At 40.9% G+C, this 20,465-nt stretch overlaps 1 protein-coding gene across 4 annotated transcripts in view; it reads right to left on the bottom strand.

Moving 5' to 3' along the window:
• TAMM41 (TAM41 mitochondrial translocator assembly and maintenance homolog) overlaps positions 1 to 19,711 on the bottom strand; it is a 50,675-nt gene extending 30,964 nt beyond the window's left edge. For 3 of the 4 annotated variants that reach the window (XM_082749511.1, XM_082749513.1, XM_082749512.1), the window contains exons 1-4: positions 19,284 to 19,711; positions 16,409 to 16,591; positions 13,941 to 14,033; positions 5,656 to 5,806 (exon numbers count right to left, since the gene is read on the bottom strand). In XM_082749511.1, coding sequence (XP_082605637.1) covers positions 5,656 to 5,806; positions 13,941 to 14,033; positions 16,409 to 16,591; positions 19,284 to 19,433 — 577 coding nt within the window. In that variant the 5' untranslated portion in view covers positions 19,434 to 19,711. The remainder of the gene's footprint in view (positions 1 to 5,655; positions 5,807 to 13,940; positions 14,034 to 16,408; positions 16,592 to 19,283) is intronic. The other variant, XM_082749514.1, reaches the window with a different exon arrangement.
• Between the last annotated feature and the right edge of the window lie 754 nt (positions 19,712 to 20,465).

Below are 20,465 nucleotides of genomic sequence, written 5' to 3'. Positions count from 1 at the left end.
TTTGTTTATTACATTTTATTACATCAAGGGACTGTGTGAGTACAATCACGTATCCAAAATGACAATGATAACACTTACTGAGCCTTTACCAAGAGCCAGCCACTGTGTTAAGCAGTTTACATGTATGATTGCATTTAATCTATATAAAACCCTTCCTTAAAAATGAAGAAAACTGAATTACAAGGAGCTAAGAAACTTGCCTGAAGACAAAAAATAAAAAATGCAGCCAGGCTTTGAACCCAGACCTCTGACTCTAGAGACCCAGCTTTTAAACACTTCCCTAATTCTGCCTTCCATGAGTAGAATGTTTAAAAAAAAAAAAAAAAAGGCAGCAAGGTACAAAATAAGATACTTAATTTAAGAAGTTAAGGGCTGAATGTCAATTCTTCTCATAAGAATTTGTGCACTTTGCTGAGATGCTACTCTAATTCAAGGCCTCATCACCACTCACCCTATCAATAGCCAACAAAGATGGACAGTGTGCTGTGCCACTTTGTGCCACAGCACTGTTCCAGAGGCCGAGGACGTGAGGCTGGTTAGACATGGGCACAGTCCTAACTAGACCCCTCTCTGCCAGACAGCTCTCATGTGGGCTCTCCTCGTGGGTCCTTATCCGTTGGTGCTCAGTTCAAATGTCACCTTCCACAAAGACTTCCCTGGTTATAAGCCACATTAGCTTTCCTCCCCTATTCTAGCACTGCCATGAGTTTGCTGTCTGACTTTTCAACTGGAATGAAAGCCCCCCAAATCTCAGGGTCGATGCCTGCCTGATTTATTTCCTTCATCCACAGAGGTTAGAGAGTGCTTGGCATAGGAGACTCTTGTCCTTATTTGCTCAATGAGTAAGGCCTTTCCCTGTTTTTAGTCTCTCTCCCTCCTGAACAGTGCTGGCAAAACGATCTTTCTACAGCAACAAATCTCATGCCACCTCACAATGTCTGGAACTTCCTGTGGTTCCCAGGTGTGTACAGGATATCAAATTCCAGTCTCATTTGACTTTGTATTCAATGCCTTATCTGGCCTGGCTAGGGCCTAATCTCTTCTCCAAAATACCTGAGAAGCAATGAAGATAAATGGTGAAGAGCATGGGCTACAATTCCAGCTCCACCACCCATGAACCTACCAGAAAGATTTGGGCCTCCGTTTCTTCATCTTAAAACAGGGCAATAAATGAGCATGCAAATCAAAAGAAGACTGCAAAGATTAAACTAGTTATTAGATCAGAAATATTGAGAGTTGTTCCTGGCACATAACAATAAGTGCTATTTTCTCCTGTTATGAGGCATGGACTTCAGTCACATCAATCTATTCCTTCTTCCCTAAATAAGCCATGTTCTTTCACACTCCCTGCCTTTTCTATATGTGTTGTTTTTTAAGTCTATCACTGACTCACTATGACTACATGTTTATTAATGTGAAGTTCTTTAGAGCAGAAATTATAGCTTTAATTCTTCATGAGGTATGGGATGCTGATTCATTTGATAAATGTTAAACTAGGATCATTATGTAAAATTAGTCATTTTAATAGTTTGTACTTACATGAGAAAGGTCAATGTGACCCTTTAAAGCTCATTTGGTTTTCCTTTTCTGTTTACTTAAATGCTGACTTCTAAGAATAACCGAAGGATTAGAAAGCTTTCTCCTCCCCTATTCTGCAGGCTCTCATCTTCCACCTACTCCTTTCTCACCATCATTTACAACAATAATGTCATCAATACCGACCCCCCAAGCCAGTCAAAGTGATCCTTAAATACTATATAAAATGCAAGGAGTTATTACTACTACTAGTAATACAGACAGATCTTGCCTCTGCTAGTAAGTACTGGCAGGAGCTTGTCCAATAACATGGAGAGATGCTGTTTCCTGTTTCCCTATCCTTACCCCATTCCAGGGAGAAATGCTGACCAATGCAGGTTAGGAGCAACATAGAAAATAAATGTCCAAAGTTGTAAATAAAAATGAAACTGGTGAGTTAATTTGTAGTCTGGAATATTCTGGGGGCCCTGGGAGGTTTGCCGACAGGATAGAATCCAATTAGTTCAAGGATATTGGGTTCTCAGAAATCAAGGAGGAAAAGCTTGCTTTTCAACACATGGCCTGGGGCAGGTCTCACACCATGAAAGGTATCTACCTGTAGGGCCTAGATCCTTCCCCATCCTCACTATTCTACTCTAATTTCATTATTTTATGGAGTAGGTAATCATAAATTATACAGTGTCCTGGCTTAGGAATATCATATGCTGTTGTCTTGGTGTAAAAATATGTTCCCAGTTCTAAACAACTGGCTGATAGACTGCTTTTTGGAAAATGTCTCATTTATAAACTGGGGACTGCATAGGTTTGGAATCAGTTCCCTCTGGAGAGGATGTGCCAAGTATTGTGTCCTAAGTTTTGCAGTAAAAAGAAGCCAACCTCAGCGAAATGAGTAATGTAGGATCCTTGGCCAAATTCTCAGATCCAAATCCGGGTTAAGCAATAAATAATATAATGGCAAGGGAGCAAGAGGAGACAAGATGAGAAATGGGAGAAACTAGAAGCTGAGAAAGCCAGAATCAGGCGCACCAAGGTTAAGACCTGCCCCTTAGGAAGCAGCTCTCCCCATGTGCCCTTCTCCCATCAGCTCAGGGTGGGCTCCCTGCCACTACTAGATCTGGACTTAGACATCACCACTTTAGAGGGCCCTCCCTGCCTATCCAAGGTAAAGGTGACCCTCCTCAGGATTTCTTTTCTTCTCTTTATTGCACTTGGTGATCTTTAAAATGGCCTTTCTGCTTCTTTACCACCTGCCTCTGCCCAAGGGAACACGAACTCCACGAGGAGTCTTACTCATGTCAGGCTCACCAGTGTATATCCAGGGCCTAGCATAGTGTGTGGCACATGGAAGGCACACAGGAAATATTGACTGAACTAACAGGGTTATGGTGTGAGAATTCAATGATGGAATCAATGATCGATTTATCTATATATCCCTGGACCTACTGATTTTTTAATCTTTCTACTTAACCCCCTCCCCACCTACTATGTCTGGTATAGCACTGCTACACACCAGTCCTTCATAAAAATTATAAAAGAAGCAAAACGGGGTGCCTGGGTGGCTCAGTGGGTTAAGCCGCTGCCTTCGGCTCAGGTCATGATCTCAGGGTCCTGGGATCGAGTCCCGCATCGGGCTGTCTGCTCATCAGGGAGCCTGCTTCCTCCTCTCTCTCTCTGCCTGCCTCTCTGCTTACTTGTGATCTCTCTCTGTCAAATAAATAAATAAAATAAAATCTTTAAAAAAAAAAAAAGAAGCAAAACAGACAATGATACTGTTATGAGTCAGCAAGAACTCACTGAACACTTTGTACATGTCTCACAGTATAGGAGAAACCAGGAATATAAAACAGGGCCCATCCAGGAGGCAAAACAGAATCAGCTGAAGACTGATAGCAGCTTGTATGCTAACTTGAAATTTGCTAATACATAAAGGCAGTTATGCCATTCAAGACACTTCGAGTCAATGTTCAGAATTTATAGGAACTCCTGGTATCCACCTGACACTACGCTGATGCTGATCACAGTGGAGGAAATGGAGGAGTGGCAATGGTGTGGGCAAAGGAGAAATTGGCTCTGCATCATTCTCCCACAAAGCTAACCCTTTATAAAAGGGTTTGGGCCCATCTTTTTTCACAAGGGAACAAGGGAAGGGAATCATCTTATCAGGGTGACCCCCTTTTCCTACATGTTGCACAAAGGCCCATTTATTCCGGTACCCAGCCACAGCAGCCTCTGCCCCTCCATTTCCTGTTGAAAGGCAGGGATGCTGCCATGTGGAGCTGACCATGTGACCAAGACCAAGGGCATGTCACTTCCCTTCTCTCCAGTGTTACAACTGCAGCTGTAGTTCTGTTAGCTGCACTTTGGGGAAAAAAACTCGAGAACAAGGCCTTCACAGTCTCTTTTAGCATTATAGTTTCATAAAATCTTACCTGTACAGGGATTCAGAAAATGAGTAAACTGCTTTTGAAATGTTTTCAGCACAGAGTTCTTTGACTCACACTTAAAAGTTGGGAAAGAAGATACTTATTTAAGACAGTGGTTTCAAACTTTTTAAAGTAACGGACTACTTTTTTTGTAAATAAAATTTTACATGGATCCTTAATACATTAAACAGGAAGGGGAGCTCCCCTCTGGTTGCAGCTAGGGTGAGAGGCCCCGGGCTATATCCTCTCAGCTTTCCCCTCTCCCTTTGAAGGGGCCCCTGACAGCTCTGAGGAACACACTTGTCTAAGAAGAAAGGGAAAGGAAGTTAAGATTTAGATAAATAAACCAAAGAATGGGGAAGATGGGAAAGTTTTTTCTTAATGGTCAAGGAGTGGGGGAGTTGGAAAGTCCCCACTTGTAACCATCATAGTAAAGACTGGTTGGAGCATGAATCTTCAATGAATGCTCTATCTAGGACGGAAAGTTTGATAAGAAGCAGGAGATTCGAATGATCTTCAAATGTCTCCTCTTGGATTGCTTAGAAGAGAAAAAACTCTGCTTATCAGGGCACAAACATCACTGGTCTAAGTCTTCAAAATGTGAATGTCATGTAAGAAAAAGAAAAGCTAAGGAAGTGTTCCTGATTAAAAGATAGAAGAGAGAGGGCATTTTAATAAATATGATCCTTGACTGGACTGTGTACTTGAGGGGTAAAGAACATCACTGCAACATATGAACTATGGATCATCTATCTGATAAAATTTCAGTGTAAAATTTCTTGAATTTGGTAACTGTGCTGTGGTTATAGAAGAGAATGTCCTTGTTCTTGGGAAACATATATTGGAACTATTTGGCTTGAAGGGAACAGGATATGTGTGAGCTACTCTCTAATATTTCAGAAAAAAATACATGATATAATCTTTACAGGTAAAGAGAGAGCAGTGGTTTTCTGAGTGGGATCGCTGCAGGAGCATCAGCTTCACCCACTTGCTAGAAATACAAATTCTTCAGTTCCACCCCTGATCTGCCAAAGCAGCTGTGTGGGGGTGCACTCAGTACCTCTAGGGTATTCGGATGCACACTCCAGTTAGAAAACCATTGAGACAAAGAGGATCATAACACAAATGTGAGGAAACACTAAAATTGGCAAAGGGCAGTGGAGGGCACATGGGAGTTCTTTGTTTATTAATGAAACTTTTCTGTCAGTTTGAAATTGTTTCCAAAAGAAAATGAATAGTAACAACTGTAAGACTACCCTGGGGTGATTTACATACAGAGGTGGAGAGGAAGAGCCCTTGGAGGCAAGGAGGCAAATCCTGGGGTTCTGGCAGTCCGACCCCCTCCCCGCCAGAGGAGGTGGTGGGATGGGGGTGAGGGGGGTTGTGGGCCTGCAGCTCCAGCAGGGAGTGAGAAGCAGGATGTCTGTATGCGTGGTCTTCAAACAATGCATCTCCTGAGGAACCTAGGTGGCTCAGTGGGTTAAGCCTCAGCCTTGGCTCATTCTGGGATCAGGCGAGCCCCGAATTGGGCTCTCTGCTCAGCAGGGAGCCTGCTTCCTCCTCTCTCTCTGCCTGTCTCTCTGCCTACTTGTGATCTCTATCTGTCAAATAAATAAAATCTTTAAAACAAACAAACAAACAAACAAAAACAATGCATCTCTTTCCTGCAGAAAACATGAGCACCAAGTCTACTAACCTGAATAAGAGAGTCCAGCAATCTCTATAAAGAGGTCTTCTTCAGAAAAGCTTTCAGGGAGCATGAGGAAGGCTGTGGTCACAGCACTCTTCAGATTTTTATCAAGGGCTGACCTAAGAGCAACATTCTCATTCATTGCTATGATTTTTACCTGCAAAAAAGCAGAACATTTAGAAGAAAAATGTCAAAGTGGACTACTGCTCAAGCTATGGGTTCACGCATGGACTGAAACTATCCCAAACCCTTTGCGCTGAAGATCTTGAAATATTAGGCCAGTAGACATGAAATAATTATTCTAATAAGAAATCCCAGAGGCTTGTATTCTTTGCCAGAATCAAAGATATCATGATACAGGAAAGAAAGCAAACTAAATATTTCTCTTAAATGAGGAAATTCTCCATAGGTTTTGAAAAAGAAGTCAGTATAAATGAAATAAACATCCTTCGGGAAATTTTGTATTTTTAAATTTTATAATCTCATGATTATTTACTTAATTTTATGGTAAACAAAGGCATTTTACTTCTTTATTTAGAACTCACCTCTACTCTTATCCATATATAATCTAAGAACTTCATGTTTTATTTTGAACTGATTGTGAACCTGACTAAGGAAAAAAGGAAAGAAAATTAGCTAGAGTAGAAACAGCATGCGTTTGGGGGTAGGTATGGGCTCAGGTCCAGGTATTTACTAGCTCGTGAATTTGACCAAATTACTTAATCTCTCTGAACTTAAGTCCTCATCTATAAAATGGCGATAAATGTGCATCAAAGAATTATTGCAAAGATTGAATGAAATAATAAATGTAAAGTACCTAATGTACTAGTGAATGCCTTGATCAATAAAAAGGATTTTTCTCCTGAATACACAGTGGAAGGTGCTGTCTTTGACTTTCCTCAAATCCATTAAAATACAAATTGTTCCGGTCTGCTCTGAGATTCTGTTTTGAAGATGGCACTGTAGTTAGGAAAGTGTTCAAGACCCATCTCCATCTTTTGGTAGCTCTGTGACTATGGCCATAATTCCTTATCAGTAAAATGGGGTTAATAACAGAACCAAATTGATAAGGTTGTTGGTTAGATTAAATTAAATGAGATACAGCATACGACCCTCAGCTGAAGTGAGCTTCCTTCTCTATCTTTGGGCACAATACAAGAATTTCCCTGGCCAGAGCTTCTCACCTTTAGCAAGCACCAACAATCACTTGAGAGCTTATTAAAATGCATATTATTAGGCCCATTCCCCAGCATTTCTGATTCAGGAGGCCTAAGCCAGGCCTGAAAATGTACATTTCTGACAAATTCTTAGATGGTCAAGGAACCTTCACATTTTGAGAACCACTGCTTGCAGGTATATATTTAGAAGTAGAAATGCCACATGGCTCTTCAGAGTGCTTGTGCCAATTTACACTCCCGGTATAATCTTTTTAAACCATCAGGCTGCTTCTAACTGATTGTCTATAAACAAGGGAAGAGTCTGCAAGTTCCTAATAAGGACCCTCACCTATCTGAAATGTATCTACCTTCTGTAAACCATTTAGTGCTGTCACCAAATCTTCCCCAATTCTAGAAAACGGGGCTTAAGTTGCCTTTTATTTGTCAAATAAAGATGATTTCTGAGAAAAATTAAGATGGCATTAAAAGACATACATTATGAGAAACAAAATTAAAATTTTATTAGACTGCAAGGAGAAAAGATGATGTATGTGTCAAAGTAATTTCTTCTTTTTATTGTCAAAAACGGTATTATAAAACAACTATTTTATTAACTTAAGAACCTAACTTCTATCTTTTACCTTTTGTCCCTACTTTTTTCCTAAGGGAATATTTATAATAACCAAACCTCTCTATGGAAGGTAAGATACCTTATTCAATACTCCCAACTCCTCCCTTGTAATTACAGCACTTAATAGCCCTTAATTAGGCCTTTCAGCACTTGGGTGAGTTTAGCATTACTGCAATCATTTGCAGAAAGGAAAATGAAGGTGCAGTCCAGTAGCATGACTTGCCCAACATTGCATAATGAGTTGATGGCAAAAATCAGGGTAACACCCTTATACTTGGAAGATCCAGTTCTAAATTTTTTAAATTATTTTCATGCATTCAGTTAGGGATCTGTTCTGGTTAACTTTTGTTGTTGTTGTTGTTCTGGTTAACTTCTTATCTGGAAAGTTGATTAAAAGAAATGTTAAGTTCCTATATAACTCCTATGTTCACTCCTTGAATAACTTTCCCAAACTTTGTATTCCATAAAGCATCAGGTCTAGGAGGGCAACGTCCTCATTTTCCTAATTGGGAAACCCTCTGGGTTAAAAGATCTTCCCTTGAGAAGTAGTGGCACACCAAAAGAGGACCTAGGTCCCTGATTTATCCAGAGCTCTTTCTAAAACCCTGTGAAGCCTGTTTATTTCCTTATTCCTGTTCTTCATCCTCATTCACCAGGTCCTTCTCAATAATTCATCATCCTCTCTCTTTTCATTGGCTTTTACAGAAACTCAACAAAAACAGAAGATGCTAACAAATCAGAGTAAGTTTGGGGAAATTTTCCTATTCAAAGCAATACACTTGTTCTCCAAGAAAGTCACTCTACTTAGTGAAAAAACCCAGTTTGCTAAGTAAGGTTAAGAGAATAAAAATAAAAGCATCCTTACTCAAAGGAAAAAATGTCAATTCAGAAGACTCTGCTACTGTGCTGATCTGGCTCTCCAGTGTAAGGTGACCTAGGCACTTGTCTCAGCAGCACTGTTATTTGTGGTTCAGAGTCAAGCCAGTGAACCCCTGGGACACTGCCAGAGAGGCCTGGGAAAAAAAGAAAGTCCTTCGATTTGTGAATAGCTGTTTGTATCTTACTGGGAATGCCCCGACCTGAACCGCATAGATAGCATTAACATTACTGCCAAGGGGAAAATCGTTACTGGAGAGAGGAAGGAGTAAAGCTTGAAGGGACTTTCAAAAGCTCAACTTGAGAGATTTGTGAGTACCTTTCAAGATAGAAAAGAGTCACATGCGGTGGTTTCCTCTATAATACAGTCACATGGAGACAGTCCTTGAATTGCAATCAGTAAAGTCATAGTCACAAAGAACACAGCCCTACCTAGTGTTCACTCTACTAGTAACCAAATGACACTTTCCACAGAAGTTTTCCATTCCAAATGGCCAGAAACATTAATTTTTCTAAATGGTCACTGCTTGAGGACCAAGAAGAAACCCTGAACATTCGAGCTGGATGAAACGTTATCATCTATCTGTTGGACTGTGGGTTCTTCCAGGATCAGCAATGTGGTGGTATTTTTCTATTCCTTTAGCACCCACAGAGGGGAAACTTAGTCGTCTCTTGAATAAGTAAATTAATGGCTCAAATTTTGCATTTCAAAGGCTAGCAGCACAAACATTTGCTCACAGCTGGGCAGAGCCAAGAGCAGTAAGTCAGGTTTTCCAACTCTCTTTCAGGGATCTTTAATACCACTGGGATTTTTCTAGCTACAAAAAGTAAATCACTGAAGTTACAATATGGTAATAATTGCAAAACGCTGGATGTACTAAAAACCGCTGTACACTTTAAATGGTTGAATTGTATGGTATGTGAATTATACTCAATAATTTATGTTATAAAATATCTATATTACTAGCAAAATAAGAAAAAATACTGCAATGAATATATTAAATTAAAATTCTCTTAACTAGGTAGCAAAAGGCTATGACATCAATAAGAATGCTTTAAAAATTCAAACCAAATTATCTATACACTAAAAGCATGAAATACAAAAATCCAGACTTAGGTTAAATAAATAAATTTAAATAAATAAATAAAATTAAATAAATTTCTTTAAAGTTCTTTTGACTTAAAAAAGAACTGACCACAAGATTCTATTAAATACTTCAAATTTCATTGCTCTTTCCTTGAAAAATGATTTGGTAAGTGACTCAGAAACTTAAAGCTACACTAGAAATAAAAGTGACTTATCTAACCTCAGTTACGAGGTAAGTTAATGGTAAAGTATGATAGAAATTTAATTTATACTTATTTTTTTTCCCAGAAATGTCCATCTTTTCAAGCAAGGTATTCCTTTATATTTTTAAAATATTATTAATAAATTTTATTATTTTTTAAAAGATTATTTATTTATTTATTTATTTAACAGAGATCACAAGTAGGCAAAGAGGCTGGGAGAGAGAGAGAGGAGGAAGCAGGCTCCCTGCTCAGCGGGCTCATCTCAGGACCGTGGGATCATGACCTGAGCCAAAGGCAGAGGCTTTAACCCACTGAGCCACCCAGGCACCCCAAATAAACTTTATTTTTTAAAACAGTTTTAGAGTCACAGCAAAACTGACCAAAAAATACAGAGTTCCCATACACCCTCTGCGTATTCCTTTTAAAGACCTGAATTGAGAAATTTTGTTCTATTTGCAATATGGAAGATAATTTTAAAGGTTTAGACAATATAATTTAAAACAACTCCTTCTTTAAAACACATAAAAACAGAATTTGTACTCATTTCACGATTCTAAGACCTTCACTTATTTTTTGGAGGAGGGGGTCCACAAGGCTACCACCAACCCTTTCTCAAGAGATTTGTCCACGTTTGACTACTACTTGCTGCCACCTAGTGGTAAAAAAAAATCATTGGTTTAAAGATCGTTACCACTGACCATTCTCTGGTTAACAGTGATTTCCATGGACAGGGAAGGAAAATGCTAATGGGTGAAAGAGTTAATTCACCCATTCATAATTTTTTATTTTATTTTTTACCATGTATTATGCTCAACACTTTCAAATGAGTCTTAATATAGCCTAATTTTCTTCAGTTATTAGTTTAATAAACCTGAAAGGCAGTCATTGTCCTCAATAACATTTTCTTTTTCAAGTTAGCTAAGAAATGCAGTTTTGATCAAGATGAGTATAGCAACTACTACTTGTCTTGAGTTGCTGTTTTTATTTTATCAGGATATGTGACATTTAGATAAAATCTGAGGTTATTTCCAGTGCTAAATTCTGAGACTTTATGGCATTTCATTTTCTAAAACTTATCTTAAAAAAATTGAAATATTCCAAGTACAAAGCATAGTACAGATAATAGAACATTTTCACATTAAATATCTCATTTATCTCAAAATAACTCTGAGATAGGCAAGGACAAAGAGAAAGGAACAATCATTTCCTAAGTATCTATTAAGTGCCAGGCATTTTAGATCGAGGCATTTCTCAAATGCCTTTTAAGGTTGATGTTGTCAAACTAATCCACAGAGGAGGATATCCTAAGGCTCAGGGAAATTTAGTCACTGGTACAAGGTCACATAGCTGGGGTTTGTCATAGCTGGGACCCAAACCCTAGATCTCATTCTAAAACACCCGTGTTCTTTCCAGCATTATCATTCTGCTTCCACTTGTCAACACCTTTGTGAAGGCAAGTACTTTCTTGTTACTCCATCCTACAGATAAATTACCTGAGGTTCAAAAAGATAGGAACAAGTTTCCCAAGTTCACATAAACAGCTAACAAGTGGCAGGAATGAATAAGACCTGAAGGTTCTAATTCTGTTTTCATTAGTCTTTCCATTAGGCTACATTATTTTATAAATTTATTTTATTTTTAAATCTCTTTCATGTTTTTAAGTAATCTCTAATCACATCATGGGGCTTAAACTCACAACCCAAGATCAACAGTTGCATGCTCCACCAACTGAGCCAGCCAGATGCCCCCATGTTTTCTAAACTAAAAAAAGAAAAAAGAAAAAAATTTGGGAAGATAATATCTACAAATTTTCAATTATATCTATTCATTAAATTATTTTACTAATTATCCAGTTTTACTGGATTATCTTTAATAGTTATCCAGCTTAGAAATGAGAAATTCATTTATGTATATGAAATTAATTCAGTAAGCCCATTGTTTCTGAAGTTTAAGAAAAATGTTTTACTGGGGTACCTGAGTGGCTCAGTCAATTGGGTGGCCAAACTCTTGATTTTGGCTCAGGTCATGATCTCAGGGTCCTAGGATAAAGCCTCTCAAGTCAAGCTCTGCACTCCATAGGAAGTCTGCTCCAGAATTCTCTCTCCCTCTGCCTCTCTTCTCGCTTGTGCCCACATGCACACACACTTTTTCTCTCTCAAATAAATCTTAAAAAAAATGTTTTTATTAAAGTAAAAATTACATAGTGAAATGCACCAATCTAAAGGGTACAGCTTGACAAATTTTATATATGGACATACCTATATACCTATTGTCCTGATCAAGTGTTTCTGATCTTTTAATGAGCTATCCCATTAAATTCTAAGTTCAGAAGCAAGGTAAGAGAATTGCGTCAACCCATGTATATCAATGGAGATTTGGGTCGGGGGAAGGGCAGAGGAGAGGAAGGAGAATCTTTTTTTTTTTTTTTTTAAGATTTTATTCATTTATTTGACAGACAGAGGTCACAAGTAGGCAGAGAGGCAGGCAGAGAGAGAGAGAGAGAGGAGGAAGCAGGCTCCCTGCTGAGCAGAAAGCCCGATGCGGGGGGGGGGGGGGGGGGGGGGGCCTCCATCCCAGTATCCTGGGATCATGACCTGAGCTGAAGGCAGAGGCTTTAACCCTCTGAGCCACCCATGTGCCCCTCTTTTTTTTTTTTAAAAAAAAGATTTTATTTATTTATTTGACAGAGAGACACAGAGAGAAGGAACACAGCAGGGGGAATGGGAGAAGGAAAAACAGGCTTCCTGCTGAGTGGAGGCCCAACTCTGGGCTCAATCCCAGGACCCAGGGATCATGACCCAAGCCAAACGCAGACAGACAGCGAACCAACCCATGCGCCCCAGGGTGAGAGAATCTTAAGTAGGCTCCACACCCAGCACAGAGACCAAAGCAGGGCTCAAACTCATGACCCTGAGATAATGACCTGAGCTGAAATCAAGAATTGGATGCCTAACCTACTGAGCCACCCACATGTCACTCAATAGACATTTTTTTTTTTTTTTAAAGATTTTATTTATTTATTTGACAGACAGAAATCACAAGTAGATGGAGAGGCAGGCAGAGAGAGAGAGAGGGAAGCAGGCTCCCTGCTGAGCAGAGAGCCCGATGCGGGGCTCGATCCCAGGACCCTGAGATCATGACCTGAGCCGAAGGCAGCGGCTTAATCCACTGAGCCACCCAGGCGCCCCTCAATAGACATTTTTATGACACAACCAAGTGAGCTAAGGTTGTATAAATCTCTTATTTTTGCTATAACTGACAAAAAGAGGAGCAGCAGAATCACTCTTATGGGAGATATTTGAGAACAAACCATGTACCTTGTTTTGGGGCCTGAGACCCTCTAACAGCACAAAGAAAATTGTTCCTTGCTGTGATATTAGCAACTATTACTATTCTGCATCGTTCTTCAACTATGAAAATACTCCTTCATAGAAAATAGGCTATATATCTGCAAAAAGAATACAATGTCAAAAGTTCAAGTCCTTTGGGAAGACTGGGTGGCTCAGTCGGTTGGGCCATTCTCTTGATTTCACCTTCCTGTTTTGTTTCTATTAAAACCCAGGGGAATCTTACCCCCCACAGCCTCCTCTGGTGGCAACCCAAATGACGGAAGGACTTTAAAGATTTTTTTTTTAATTTATTTATTTGACAGAGAGAGATCACAAGTAGATGGAGAGGCAGGCAGAGAAAGAGAGGGGTGGGGGGGAAGCAGGCTCCCTGCTGAGCAGAGAGCCCGATGTGGGACTCGATCCCAGGACCCTGAGATCATGACCTGATCCCAAGGCAGTGGCTTTAACCCACTGAGCCACCCAGGCGCCCAAGGAAGGACTTTCAAACAGGATCTCACCATGGGCCTGAGGAGGGTAAGAAAGGGGATCAGAATCTACTCCCTTCTGAAATACTACCTGACTCATTCATTTACTCAAAAAATGTTTGCTGGATGCTTACTATGTCCCAGGCACTGTCCTAGGCACTGCTGGGATACATCAGTGGACAAACAGTGCCCCGTGGCACTTACATTCTGGAATAGTGACTTGGGTCATGCTGACAAAGGTTCCACTGAGGCACTGGGCACCTCTCCTGCCATCCTCCTGAGCCCAAATGGACTGATTCTGAGCCTCATTCAGACAACTGGGGTATCTTTAGAGAGAAGGCAGGAGTAGTGTGGATAATATCTGGATGTTATTTGGCACTAAATTCTATATGGAGTAAAAGGAGTCTGAAATTCATTTCTGTTTTGGAGTTCCATCTCATTGTAATCACACAGATCAAAGCAAGGTCAGGTTCAGAGAGGAGAGACATTCCTAACTGTGGCAGCCAATAAAACACTTGCTCACCGGTTTTTGGAGTCGTCCAGCAACATACAAGTTATTCCAGTTGAGAAGATCTTCAATCAAACTGTTAGTGCTAATGACCCCGTATTTGATAAGCTAGAAAAGAAAAGATATGGGCATGAAAGAGAGTAAAATACCACACTGTTGCTTTTGCAAATGCAAAATATAAGAAAAAAAATTCTGACCAGAGTAGCACTTTGATTTCCAAAACCACTTAAAACTTCTGCCTTGTGAAAACACACATCTCCACCAGAATCTTTCACAAAGGATTAGTTTCCCAGACTCATCTGTCCCCTCAGGGATATGAGGTGAAGCAATCACTATCTTCACTCAGGCTCTTGTGATGATAAAGGCACAATGGCTCTCTACTGCTATCTAGCACATACTGGTCCTCACCAAATTGGAAATAAAAACTGGGTCTGCACCACAGTGTGAGAAGCAAAGATATAGTTCGTGTTTCTCATTTCAGAAATAAGAGACCTAATAAATGATGTGCCCAAGGAGGCACCATTAATAGCTGAGCAAAAACTAGGTCCCGAATGTCAGTCTGGGCTTCCAATGTTCATCACAGAGTACAAGAAATTTTCTTTACGTAGAAGTTTTCACCAACATCCTTTACATGGTGAATTTCTCTTTCACTATTAAGTATTTCAAACACATAATTTCAAAGCCACATCTAAAAATTAAACCCCTTTATCAGCGCAAAATACATGGAATTATGGCCAAGCTCATTTCAAAAGCAATGTGTACAAACCCTGAATGTAGTTGTTCCAGGTTACAAAATCCCATTTGCTTCAACAAATAACTTCAGACTCACTCTGCTAAACTTCAGTATTCAAACAGCCTTCTCAGGCTACAAATATCTAAAAAGTAGCTTAAGAATTTTAATTAAAAAGTACAGTCCCTTTGGCATATAATTATGCCCCAACATTTGGCTACTGGAGCTTATAATATTGTTGAAACCACTAATTAGAGATAGGCTCAGCATAATACTAATTATGGAGAAAGAACAAAGTTACATGTTTGGCATGACTAAAGTAGATGTGAAACACTGCACTAAGCCACTATCGACCCTACAGTCTGGCCACAATACAGCAGAAAGCCCTCCTTAATGCAGGCACAGAACAGCTGGGTAGTAATGGAAACACCACTGACCTGGAAGTTAGGGGCCTCTCACATTATAGCGAGTTGCATGACCTTATAGAAGTCATGTCCACTCTGAATCCTCATTTCCTCAACTGCAAAATTCAGGTTGGAGCAGGATTAGACCCCAATCAGAAAAGTAAACAGAGGGCCTAAAGGCTATACAGACATCACCAATCAATCATAGTACTCATTTCTGCCAAGTTCAGACAGGTCTTCAAAATCCTTAAGTCAGTACTCCAACCTCCTGCCCTTCAAAGCCTGGTCCATTGATAAGTAGTATCAGCATCACCTGGGCTCTTGTCAAAATACCCAGAATCTCAAGCATTCCAGACCACCTTAATCACTATCTGCATTTCAAAGAGATCCTCACGTGATTCATCAGCACATCAAAGTAAGATTGCTCGAAGCCAACAGCAGCACAGTACAGAACTGGCAGAGCTGATGGAACCTGTATGTCACCAGTAGCCCGGCTTATCTCTAGGGGGTATATGACTTAGTCCCCCCTTGGTCCTCTTAGGCTGCAGTCCTGCCTAGTTCTTGGCAGCTCTCTTAGAGATTGGGCCCCTTCATGTGAAAATTTGGCAGGGTTCCTGCCATCAGACAATCCTCTGCTGTGATCTGTGCTGTTTAGCTACTCTCCAACAGGGACATGGGGTGCCTCCTCAAATTCTACCCACTTGCTGGCACCAAAAGGTTCCTATTGCACAGCATCACATGCTCTTGACTATCTGTGATACCCTCATCCTGAGTGGGCCTGAGTATTTGTCCCACTAACCAAAGCAGTGGTTCTCAAAGTGTGTTTTCCAGACCAGCCGTAGCAGCGACATCATTTGGAAGCTGTCAGAAATGTAAACCCTTATTACTAAGGGAGTAAGTCTTGAAAGTTCTCCTTATCAGAAAAAAAAAAATCAAAAAACAATACCTGTGTGTGGTGATGAATGTTAACTAAACTTAATGTGGTAGTAATCATCTTGCAATACAGACATATATCGGATCATTACATTGTATACCCCAAATTAATGCACTTTTCTATAATTATATCTTACTTAGAAAAAAATTCCTCAAACATCACCCCAGATCTACGGAATCAGAAACTCTGGCGGGGAGCCTAGCAATCTGTGTGCCTAAGAGGCCCTCTAGGAGATCTGATGCTCACTCAAATTCGAGAAGCACTGGCCAAAGGCAGTAATTAACAGTCTCTCTCAACCACCTTTATCCAGCAGGAATGTGAACACTTCCTGACTGTAAGAATACATATTTAGCTGGTATTGTAATATTTAATTTAATAACCACCCAAGTTAAGACAAATGTCCAAAGTCACTTACCCTACCATCACACATGATCAATGGATTATAGTAGACTCCAGCGCCATAGTTATTCTGGATAGTGGTGATAATCTTGGGTCCCAAAACTTTTAGGAAAGAGTAATGGTTCCAATTTTTTTTCAGGTTCTTTGAGTGCCATGTGACAGGGTCATCTACTGTGAAAACAAAGTCTAGCATGGCATTCTGGGAATGAAGAAAAGAGATTTTAGTTTTAATTCCTCGAAAGGCATCTAGATAGAGTGGAAAGCTCTAAAATTCTATGCCATTATGATTAATAAATAAAAGACCTGAGGCTGTCATCAGAAATCTAAGCAAGTCTCTGGAACCAGTCTGAGCTTGCTTTCATCAACGTGCATAGTGAGGGCAATGCTTGCTCCACATGTCTGGTCCTGCCAGCACTCTTCCAAATACTTTGAATGTATCATAGTTCAGTCTATCCTCAAAACAATCCTACAAGGTAGGTACTGACATTATACCAATTTTATAGGAAAGGAGACCAAGGCACAGAGTAAGTTCCAGGCCTATGGACACAAAGCTAATGAGTGGCAGACACAGTCTGGTTCCAAATTCTGAGTGCTGAAGCTTATGCCACACATGGCCTTTCATCTAAATGTAGCTACATGTGTTCCACTTTTCTTCCAGATCACATAACACAGGATGGATAAGCTCTGAAAAGCATTATATAATGGAAAATAAGTTATTTTAACTCTTACCCATTCACCAACCACTCACTGAGCACCTACGAGGAGCTCTGATAGATCCTGGGGTAGAGGTAAAGAGAGTCTACTGGGGAGAATAGACAAATTATCACTAAATGAACTTGATAGAGGAATGCAAAATGTACTAATTTTACTCAAAATGGGGTCAGAACAGAAATGAGAAACTTTGCTATGAAATTACATTCTTCAAGACTCTGATAAATCTGAGTCTTGAAGAAGGTACAAGAGTTAAGCAGGCTTGGTGGAAGGATAAGCATGGGGAAGGGAAGGGAGTCTTGTTAAAGGAAAGCACTCTTATGCATATGAGAGCTAGGCATGTTCTGGATGGTGCATTTACTTTGATATGCTGGAAAAGAACACAAGCAAGGGAGACCAGAAGGCTGGGTTGCCATGCTAAAAAAATCTTTCTGCAGAAGAGCTCACTGAAGGGAAGGATGACTAAAAGTGGGAAACAACACAGGGGGCTAACTGCAAAAGTCTGGGTGAGAAGTGAAGACATTAAGTAAGGCACTGAGGGTAGGGACTGATGGGATAGAGCCTTTGTATTGCAATCTATAAGGCTTGTTATCTTGTAGGGAATGAGGGTGAAGGAAAGGGAAGAAAGGGCCTTTTCTTGGAGGAAATTCCAGGCCTAATCAAAGGAAAATCTCCATTGAAAAATGAAGTGGCTATTGAATCAGGAGGCTAAAGCCTGCTCTAAGTGTCTCAAAAACCACAAACCACTGGTGAAACTTAAGATTTGGGGTGAACATGTTTTTTAAAAAAATGTGTAACCAGGGGCACCTGGGTGGCTCAGTGGGTTAAAGCCTCTCTGCCTTCAGCTCAGGTCATGATTCCAGGGTCCTGGGATCGAGCCCCGTATTGGGCTCTCTGCTCTGCAGGGAGCCTGCTTCCTCCTCTCTCTGCCTGCTTGTGATCTTTGTCTGTCAAATAAATAAAATCTTAAAAAAAAAATGTGTAATTATGTTAATGTATGTTAGAAAAAACAACTAGCCTACAATAATCTATAATTTCTTACATACCTACAATCTATAAATTTTCATATGTTGTCAACTTAAAGCAAAGCATTACTTAAATACTGTATAGTTGGAAAAACAGAAATTCAAGCAACAGTATAGATGGCCTTACCCGTAAGTGAACAGGCAAACTTTAACCTAAAAACAGATTACAGTCAGGTGTCCAAATCAAGGAGGCCCTACCGCAATCATTTCCTTAGTTTGTGCGACAATGAATTGTTGGGCTGGGCGTTAACCACAGCAAATAAAAATCCAGTTCACCAGAAAACATCTCTATTTAGATTCTTGCTCTTTTTATGTTGATTTAGCAAAAGCTTTAAAGCCTGAATGGAGAAAGTCAGTAACAGCCTCATTTAAATGAAAATATTTGCTTGCTACTCCACTTCTATAGGTCTTAAATCTTGCTTCCACCTTGGAAGCAAACTTTTCCCCCCTATTGACAGGAAAAAGTCGGCAATCATAATGAAAACTGTACCCTCACTGCTATTGCACTCAGGCAACTTTGAAGAGTAACAACTCCTAGTCCTAAATAGACTTCGTTAAGTCCTGAGCGTGTGTAAATATACTGGTCTTCCACTAACTTTTGCTGGTAACTTCACTGCATCTGCCCTGGCCCTACAACCACCCGCCATCATTTCGTACTTTCTCCCACAGCTATAGATGAGACTCATATTTGGCTGCTCATTAGACTCACCAGGTAAGTTTTTTTGTTTTTTTTTTTTTTTTTTTTAATTCCCGAAGCCCAGGTCTCATCCCAGACCAAGTAAATCAGAATCTCCACAAGTGGAACCCAGGCATCAGCATTTTTAAAATTCTCAGAAAACCCTAATGTTCAGCCAAGGCTAAGGACACTGAACAGGCAAATTATTTCTTGTCTTCCATCTTGCCTCTCCATCAGCTTTGCCCTCCGCACAATTGCATCTCCTGTTCTACACCGAAGTGAGCTCCTACTTAACCTTCAAAACTCAGCTCATGATGTCATACCAGGTAAACATTCCTACGGTTTGTAATTTGCTAGTGGAAACGTGAAATGCTCAGAGTAGAGGGGCAGCTCTAGGGCTCTAGAGGGATCCAGGGCAAAAAGGACCTCGTGAAAACAGGCCGATTCCTGGCGTGGTGCCTGCCCCGGGGCCAGCTCACCTTCTGGTCTGAACTGGGCCCCACCTGGCGGTACACCCCGGAGCCGTAGGCGAAAGCCAGGCTCAGGTCCTCGGGGAAGTGAGACAGGATCTTGCGGAAGGCCACCCCCGAGCTCTGCAGCGCCTGCAGCGCCATGGGGCCCAGGATCATAGACAGACACACTTCGCGGAGCACGAAGGGCAGAGGACAGCGGGCCGGGGAACCGATACTGGGGCAGCCGGTTCAGGGTGGGGAGATGCAAGTTGGGGGACGGCCCGGACAGCAGAAGGCTGCAGCCGCGGGTGGGAAATGAAAGGACCGGCGAGAACTCGGGCCAAAAGCCACACCCCGCCGAAGCCTGAGGAGCGGCGCGGATGGACGCCGGAGCAGGGGGCAGTCTGGCGGGCCGAGAGGCCAATCCTCCCCACGCCTCTCGCGTGCACACGCGCTTCAAAGGCGCAAGAGAAGACGCTCCTCCACGGGTGGGGACGCGAGGGCTCTGCGGAGACCCCTCGCGGTCGGAGGAGCGCTCTGCAGGCTGGCTGCCTCGACCCGTGACTTGGAGATGTGGGTGCGGAGAGTGCGGCTAATTGAACTGCTTTTGAGGCTTAAGAATCCGTTTTTGGTGCTCGCTTAGGCAGCACATATACTAAAATTGGAAGAATCCGTTTTTGTTCTCGACTCAAACACATTTCAGTAAATGGCTGTAAATTCATGCATGTATATGGCAGATTTTTTTTAATAAGGTGGAATTCACAAAGCTAACATAAAATTGTGCACTTTATGTGCACTTCAGTGGCATTTAGTGCATTCACAATGTAATGCAACCATCATCTCCAACCAGCTCCAAAATCGAAGATTTTGAAGGTTTAGGAAAGCACACATAAAATTAAAATCATGCCCAATTCCACCATCCAGAAATTATCACTGTTAAAATTTGGCTGTGATTTTTTTCTCCTCACAAAAGACCTTTTCAAATCCAATGATGGACATGAAAGTCTTCCATGAATGATAAAGGACTTCACCAATGTTCTCTGATATTTGTATTTAATTCTAAGGTTAGAGAAGATCTTTGCCTCTTTGCCTGAGGAGCCACGCTCCTCACAGCAGGGCATATCAAATGCAATTTCTGGAGGAAACAGACCCTACGAGAGAGCTCACCTGTTTAGGTATAACTAGAGAAATTTGTTCAGAATCACAGGG

Source organism: Mustela nivalis (genome assembly GCF_964662115.1).
Source record: "Mustela nivalis genome assembly, chromosome: 1".
NCBI classification, from domain to species: Eukaryota; Metazoa; Chordata; class Mammalia; order Carnivora; family Mustelidae; genus Mustela; species Mustela nivalis.
The sequence above is the reverse complement of the archived record's forward strand: the minus strand, read 5'-3'. Positions and strand labels throughout refer to the sequence as shown.